The 8,635-nt window shown below is 33.5% G+C and overlaps 1 protein-coding gene across 2 annotated transcripts; it reads right to left on the bottom strand.

The window, feature by feature from the left end:
* Positions 1–771: 771 nt before the first annotated feature.
* LOC137824003 (secretion-regulating guanine nucleotide exchange factor) lies at positions 772–2,421 on the bottom strand. Of its 2 annotated transcripts, none has more exons than XM_068629410.2 (2): positions 2,264–2,384; positions 772–2,125 (listed from the first exon to the last, which is right to left on the bottom strand). In XM_068629410.2, exons 1-2 carry the CDS (start codon positions 2,275–2,277, stop codon positions 1,069–1,071), a joined length of 1,071 nt encoding a protein of 356 aa, XP_068485511.2. In that variant the 5' UTR covers positions 2,278–2,384; the 3' UTR covers positions 772–1,068. The 2 variants fall into 2 exon arrangements, with proteins under 2 accessions (XP_068485511.2, XP_068485514.2); XM_068629413.2 differs by having other exon boundaries at positions 915–2,125; positions 2,268–2,421.
* Between the last annotated feature and the right edge of the window lie 6,214 nt (positions 2,422–8,635).

The following is an 8,635-nucleotide window of genomic DNA, read 5'->3' as shown; positions in this document are numbered from 1 at the left end:
ACTTTGAAGTCCCAAAAGCTGTTGAATGCGTAAGATGACAAACAACAAGGATGATAAGAACGCATATAACTACAAATTTGACATAACTGCCGTTTTCAAGAGTATTCCTGTGCTTAGAATAGAACCTCCCCTTGCAGGGACAACAACAGCACTAGATCATGACAAAATAAAAAGTTTCAATTTAGAGTTCCTGAGGAAGTGAAAAGAATTACCAGAATGACATGTGTATTGTCCCCATGCTCCCTTATTTCAAAAATCTTATACCTTAGAATTTATATAGCGAAAGATAATTTTATAACTTGTTCCATCCTCTCCCCCTCCTTGTCAACTTGGAGGGTAAAAAGGGAGGGAATAGAGAGGAGTGAAAGGATTCTCCCTGATTCCATTCCTTTTGGGTGTCCTTTCTAAACATCCAAATTCCAAATAATGCCATCCTTTACCATCTCGTATAGTTTTTCTTCTTTCAACTACTCATCATTCGAAAAAATTATAAGCCCTCGTGCAAAATTTGTTTCAATTAAATTAATTTCCTTTCTTATTAAACATTATGTTAGCCTTTCACATTAAAATTTATCGTACAAATATTTCCACATTTTTCTCCAGGTATAGATGTGAACTTGGGTTTAGATCACAGGACAAATTAGTCTAGTAGTCAAGCTTGCAGGGTCAAGCTCATAATTTGACAGCCACATTAAAATAGAGTAATTTAAAACGCAACCCCACTAGAGTATTCAAATTTCAAAGATTAACCCAGGATTAGTGCTTCAAATCTCAAGCCAAATGGTAGAAATATTTCAATTTTAACCAAATCTAGGATAACATTTAGCATACAGCTTGCTAAAGCACAAAGGGTATTGGTGCAAAGGTTCAGAGTCATACCTTTTACATGATAAATTCTCACAGTCACACCCAACTTAGAAATTTCAGCCCTTGAGACTTGGTATCTGATAAGAAAACACTGTAGCAGTTTTTACATGAAGTCAATGGATCTCTGATTGAATTTCAGAAAAAATGAGAAGAAGGATAGGTCCGTTAAGTACAAGTGATTTCAATGCAGGAAAGTTTTGATCAGCTCATGTGAGATTCAAACCATTTAAAAATTTGGTCAGAGTGCAAGCTAGTCATCTCATGGTAAGCAAATGCAAGGTTTAGCTCCTCTTGGATATGAGAGACTAGATTATTATCCAGCAGAAGAGTTTTCTTCTCCTCAAGAGCCTTCTTCCATTTGATTTTTCGCCCATCTTTCTTCATATAACCATTTTGATTAATAAAGCCCTTTTCCTGAAATAACTCGAATAGCTTTATAGAAAGAGCCAGATCAAGCCCTGGAATTCTATCAGCTAAAGTATTGGGTGACAACGGGAATTCCATACATTCAACAACACCAACATCAATCCCTTTATCCTTTAGAACCTCTACATACTCATCTATTTTCTGCTGCCTGTAAAGATCTTTGGGCATGTGAACAAAAAGGGTAGGTGGGTAGTCCCCATTAAGATCAATTTGCTCAAACAACCCCTCCGCAATCATGAGCACGGTACTACTAAACTTCATAGCGGTGGCAAGCACCGACACAAAATACCCTCCAGAAGAAGCACCCAAAGCCACAAGAGGAAGCTTCTCAAGCTTCCTTCTACCAATCCACCATTCTATAATGTCTTTAACAACCAACACCTCTTTACCAAAAGTCCAACATCTCTGAGCACTTGAAATAGTAATAACAGCAAAACCTTGGGCAAGACCATGGAGTACAAGCAATCTTTCTTCAGGTAAACCAATGCAATCAGGGCATTCAGGGGACTTATCCCAAAAGTTGACGGCCCTGCCATTGCATCCATGAGCCAGAAAGAGAACACCTTTAGGTGATTCTGGCACTTGCCATATCAAATCAGTTCCATTCCGGAATTCTTTTGTGGGAAGCAAATGCACTAACAAGTCAAAGCTATTCCATTTTTGTTTAGGACGTTCATAAGCTAAACTGGGATTAGCACCATCACTATCATTATGAAATACTACAAAGAAAATCACTAACACTACCATCAATGTAAGAAACATGAGAAAAACAGAGACCCGGCAATTGTGAGCGCCACTCCATGGCTTTGGTTTGTATCCACGCTTCAACATGCTGCAAGAAGGGTTGGCAGAAAGGGTGGAAAGATCAAAATTTTACAAAAATTAATTGAGAGAAGCTTGAAAAACCGTGAAGGGTCGATTCAAAATCAATTGCATAATTCAAAATCAGACTACGGTGTTGAAAACATACTCACATGGAATCATGAAGCGAAACTCCAAAATCTATACGCTGCAAGTTTTGAATCTCCAGGCGCAACGAGAATTCATTAGGTGAATCGTTGAAATGTTGTGTCAGTAAATTTTTTGCACTCAGAGTCGTTAAAATTAAATACAATATATATATAGAAAAATTAAATAAAAAATTGACGGTAAGAGATTTAACTGCATATACCCTGCACTTATCTTCTAACAACAGTGGATCCACATCTGTGAAGTGACAGAGTGAATAAAAAAAACAAAAATTAACGTGAGAGAAACGTGGCAAGATCGGAGTTGTCCACAAGATCTAAAGGTGACTAGGAAAGTTAAAAAACTGTTACTGTTCCTAAAAATGAACTGATTTTTTTTGTAGTTTCAGTTTATAAAGGAACAGTGATGCCTTTGCAGTTATTCTCATCTATAACAATACACAAGAACACAGATTATTATTTTTTATTTTATTTTTAATAATATTTTAAATTATAATACAGAACTTAAATATTTAAAATGTTTGCTTTTATACAAAAATTGCAAATATTTTTTCAGTGAGCTGAAAAAAATAGAAACTATCTAATGCTGTTTTTATTATTTAAAATGAGAACAGTAAAACATAACTTTTCACTTCAAATATAGTTGAAATTTCTTTATTTACAAGGTAGAATTTATAATTTTTTTATAAATGCATATATAGTACTGTAATTTGTACAGTTTTTTAGTCGTGTTATTATCAATGTAAAAGAAATTCTTCTAAACTAAGGAAACTTGCATTCCAACAAGTAAAACATGTATTTATTACCAATATACCTACCTGTGAAACTACGATTTTATACACAAAATTTATTAGAATATGCTAATATGAAATAGTTATTGGGCTTAACTTGGCATCTTGGGCCCAGCTTGCACCTTTCAGATTTGTATTGGGCTAGTGGAATTGAGAAGGGGAAGCTTCTTCCTGCACCCCTACATTTTTCTTCATGCACCTTCAAAATGTTATGTCAAGACCAAATTGGCCCTATTATTTTTTAAAAACCCTAAAATGCACTTGAACTGTCTGGATTATGGAATCTGAAAAAATTTCAGATTGGCACTTCCGGTAAAAATTTCGGATCCACCGATCCGTAATTTAAAATATACATTCTAGATTTAGAAATCTATAATTCAAAAAATAGCATTTCGGATCTTCCAATCCGTAACAGAATTAGGTTTTCAGATTCAGCAATCTGGAAATTAATAATTTATGCAAAATTTGCTTCCGAAACACCCCCTCATCCAGAAAAAAAAATGATTCAGTTTTGGATTGATGAATCCGTAGTATACTCCCAAATCCTGATTTCAGGTAACTACGATGTTCTTTTTCAAATAAAAAGTCAAGGTCAGTTTCAAGATTTAGAAAATTGTGGGGTGTACGAAGAAAAAGGTATGGGTGCAGAAAGAAGAAGCCTAGAGAAGAAACAGCAGTGGGCCCACCGGTAAGTGACCGAAGAGAAAAAAAAAGCTGAATCATGTGCATGTTTTGCTCCACAAATTTTGGCTTTTGACTTTTTCTTCTCCATCACGTTCCTCCTTTTCATATCTTTCTTTTTTTCAAAAACTATAAAGCAAACTCAATTTTTGTTTTCAATATGCTTAATCATGTGATTTTCTATTGTTCCTTACAATTATAATTATATATACTACTTTGTTCTTTAACTAGTTTCCCATTTCAACAAGACCACATGGGTTGATTCATCACAATCTTTACATTTTTTTGGTTTATATCATATATAAAATATTAAAATTAATTTATTATAATTTAAATGAAAATATATTCTTTCAAATATTACAGTTTTCTATTATATTATTTGAAATATGTAAACAAACAATAAGGTTGTAATTTAAATAATAAATATACAAATTAAGCTACAATTAAATGAAACTAACATTTTTAATGTGTATTTACTAGGATATGAAGCCATTAAATTATTTAAATTAATTAATTAATAAGATACTTAAAAGGTGCTTAATCAAGCAGCCAATTGAAGTATGATATAAGCAATTTGACAAAGATATTGCATCTATGCTTAGCCTATCATGTCACTAACTGTAACTGTAACTGCTTCAACTACTTAACATATCAGTGTCTCTTGTTTTTACTTAACTACTTAAATAATAACTTTTCTTCTCTATTTTTTACACGAATTCAGTCATGTAATTTCTTCTTCTTCTTTTCTTCCTCTTCTTTTCATATAATACCAAATGCACTTTTAGTTGGTTTGATTTTGCAGCACTATCAGAATATTTAGGTATACAATCACTATCATTTACCATATGTTTTAGAACTATACGTTTTTTCAACAATTAGCTGAACACAGCATTATTAGTAATCATTTTTTTTTGTTGGGATAAAACCCCAGTTTAGCAACTAAGATCTAAGATCTAACCTACACTCACTATTTTTTTCTAAGTTAACGTTGAACAACAAGTTCTTGAGATTTCACATACAAATTATTAATAACTCATGTCAATATTATGATAATTACATAAGGTGTGGTAAAAATAAGCGGTTCCATTCATTTTTTTTATCAATAAAAAATAAATTTAAATTAAAGTAAAGTATGTAAAGGGTGCTTCAAGTCGTATAATTAACTACCCTTACAAGTCTTACCCAATCCCACAAATGAAATTCTTCTATACATGTTATTACATGCTCCCATATAATCATAGACATTACTCTAGTTGCATAATGGTGTCATATCTTCCTTCCTACACCTTAATTTATTAGTTTAGTTTCATTCTTTAGATTATGTAAAAACATTTGATGGTACAGTTTTGTTTTTAATCAACAATAAAAAAATATATAAATAAAAGTATTGGGTTACTCCAATCCATATAAAAAACTTTTATCCATATAAAAAAGTTATATTAATCTATTTCTATTATGTACATAACAATTACATTGTTTCTTTCCTCGAAGTTTATATGTTTACATGTAACTTACAAAAGTTCTGAGAGTTGTTCTGTCAATCCACTTCCATCAAAAATTGAGATTTTTCAGTTTATGCCTAGAGGCAATCCTTTTGTACGTCCTCACATTTACATGTCAATCATTCAAATATATGCAGATAAGTGATGAAAACCGACTCTGAGTGAATAAAATTTAGACATGATGACAATGTTGGAGATCTCACATCGACTAGAGATTAGAGTCTTTCATTGTATATAAGTGGGTACAAACCTCCACCTCATGAGCCGGTTTTATGAGGTTGAGTTAGGCTTAAAGTTCATTTCGTAACATGGTATCGGAGCCATTTCCAAGCCTATCATAGCGAGTATTTGTTGGGTTTATCAGGTCACCAACCATAATATGTTACCACGCACGAGCTGCTGTCACTCTCGAAAATTGATGGTATAGTTTATTCTATGATTTAAATTAACATATACTTTTTTTCTCTAACTCCACCTTATATTTATTTTAACAATTATCGAAATATATTTTGTCAGATTAATTTTTCTATAAAAAAATCATCATATATCATTATTAAAAGTCTAAAATTTAATATTTAACAATAAAATACATTATATAACAGTATAATGTATATTGGTTTTATTATTACTTGAAACAATTATACTAATATCTCTCATATTAACATTTCTCATATATTCATAATATTTTTATAAAATTAACTATCCTGGTTAAAACAATACATAACTCTAAACACTAAATTAAAATAAATAGAAAAGGAGATTCATTTGTCTCTGAATAAACCCAACCTTATTCTATATGAATATCAGCTAAAATATATATTTTTTTTATTAAGGTTACTGTTTTTGAAGTCTAACCTGAATCATAAGCCACATAGGTTGATCAATTGGATCAGGACCATTTTGACAAGACTACTTATATGTTGAATTTCAATATTTATTGAATTAAAAATTTAATAATTTTAATTACACATGGTTCTCGAACGGGTATTGAGGTCTAAAGAACGATTGTTCTTTTACTTCCTTCGGTCGATCACAGTCACCGCTAACTTCCTGTTTCGCCTTTCTCTTCTCGGTCGTCTGGTCTCACAGGCTGAGATGATACCTGCAGAAGACACTCCAACGCTCAAGTCAGTCAGGATGTCGGCACTCGAGTGTCAGAGTACTGTAGATAATGACGTACTTGGTTCTTGGAATTTGTGCTATTTATATTACCTTAATGGGTCTTCGTTGGTGGGCCGGATTAGGGGGTTGGTTCATGTTTAGAGTTGCCCTAAACAACTCTTAATTATGGATTAACCCTACTAACTTGGTCAATCCATGACTCGTCGTCATGGATTGGTGCGTAACCTTCTCAATGTGGTCGAGTGGTTGAGTTCCTGGCCGACTCACTGAGTCACTCGATCGTATCAGTACACACATTATTACTGTTTATAAATAATAATTAGAATGAATAAATACAGGTGTTTTTTCTAACTATGTAGAAAAATTCCTAAACTATATAATTTAGTTCTTTTATTGATTGGTAGTATGCAGTTTGATTTCTGAATATATGGTTAAGTAAATTTTGACTACTAATTGATCTGAGTTTGAGTTTGTTAGTATAGAGGAACACTAATTATATAAAGTATCTTGTTTAATTTAATTTATTTAATTTATTTGTGTACGAAAAAGGTGTTTGGAAATGTGGGTTTGATTATAATACATTAAAGGATAATTTTAAAAATGTTTTAACAAAACGAAATAATCACCTTTTATTATTATTATTATTATTATTATTATTATTATTATTATTATTATTATTATTATTATTATTATTATTATTATTAATTGTACCGGTCGGCACCGGACGACCACGTGGTTCGAAGTAAATTATCTAATTAAGCAAAGAATGTGGTTACACGTGGGACAAACGGTTACAATTCCCACCGAGCAACAAACACACGTGAGCACTCCCTGGATTTTCGGGAACACCCCCTAGATCCCAGGAAACCATCTAACACGACCCACGATCCAAGGACCACAAAACAGGTCGCGAACCACTAACGACCCGGAGGGCCCAAGCCCAAGGGGACATACAAAAGAAGAGAAAGAAAGAGAGAAAGGTATGTTTTTCGGATTATCAAGGATTCTCACTGAGAGAGATTACTAACTTGAGCGTCGGAGCACAATCGCAGGTACCCCCACCGGCCGACCGAGGCGCACGAGGAAGAAGGAAACTCGAAGGACAGGACAACTAAGACTGAAGCAGACACCTTGTATCGACGTGGACCAACATTACTCAGTCCCCAATATCCATACAGGTACATTAATATTATTATTATTATTATTATTATAAATTAAACAAAATAGTTTGATTATACTGTTCAACTAGAAACTGATTATCAAACCAGTTCATTTACGAACGAAAACCTGTTTTAAAACAAAAAAACTGTCACAACCAGTTTATCTAAAACTGCACAAATAGGTTAAAATTGTTTTGTACGTGTGTTTACCAAAACAAACTTATCTATATGATTCTCTTAAAATTAAACATTTAATAAGGGTAAATTTAAGTTTAACCTAACCTTATAAAATCAGTTTCTAAGATGGAAATTGTTTTCATTTATATGCTATAAATTAGTCTGGTTTATAGTTGTTATGGCAGAAACTAACGAGAGTCAGACGTCTGGTCTTCAATCAATATTGCTCAGTAAGTTGGAGACAGATGGAGAGTGCACGACTTTGTTATGGCGATAAAGCTCTACTGGAATTTTCCAAAGTGTTCCTCATCAACAAAGCTTCTACCTAGTTAACCAGTGTTCTGCCAGAAACTGGCGAGAGTCAGACGTCTGGTCTTCAATCATCATTGTTCAGTAAGTTGGAGACAAATGGAGAGCGCACGACTCTGTCATGGCGATAAAGCCATACTGTAATTCTTCAAAGTGTTCATCAAAACTTATGTCGTGGAAACCGGAAGTCCGAGTGGTCGGTTACCCAAACGACCTGGAGACCTCTTGGCGAAAAGCAGTATTCACGTCAAATTACAAGTTAAGAGTGTTAATCTCGATTAGGGATTATAAAGTGTAGTTAAGTGTTCATTGGGTCTCCCTTAATCTTTCTGACATGATAAGGCCCAATAGAGTAGTATAAATAAAAGGGGATCCTCATGGAGAAAGGTATCCTACCCTCTCAGACGTCCAAGAAGAACGTTCGGAGTTAAAGAGAAGACATGAGCCATTCGATAGGGGACATTCGGTCTCGAAAAAGTTGTAAGAACATTTTGGCGCCCACCGTGTGGCTAAAAGAAAAACCTATCGAAAAATCGCATGGTAACCACCCGAAGTATGATGGAAACAACAGGCAGAATGAAGAACCGACTGTGGACCCGATAACTATGACGTTGGCCATGAATAAAGAACTC

This window comes from Phaseolus vulgaris, chromosome 8 (genome assembly GCF_051622355.1).
Source record: "Phaseolus vulgaris cultivar YP4 chromosome 8, ASM5162235v1, whole genome shotgun sequence".
Taxonomy (NCBI): Eukaryota; Viridiplantae; Streptophyta; class Magnoliopsida; order Fabales; family Fabaceae; genus Phaseolus; species Phaseolus vulgaris.
This window is presented reverse-complemented; position numbering and strand designations above follow the sequence as displayed.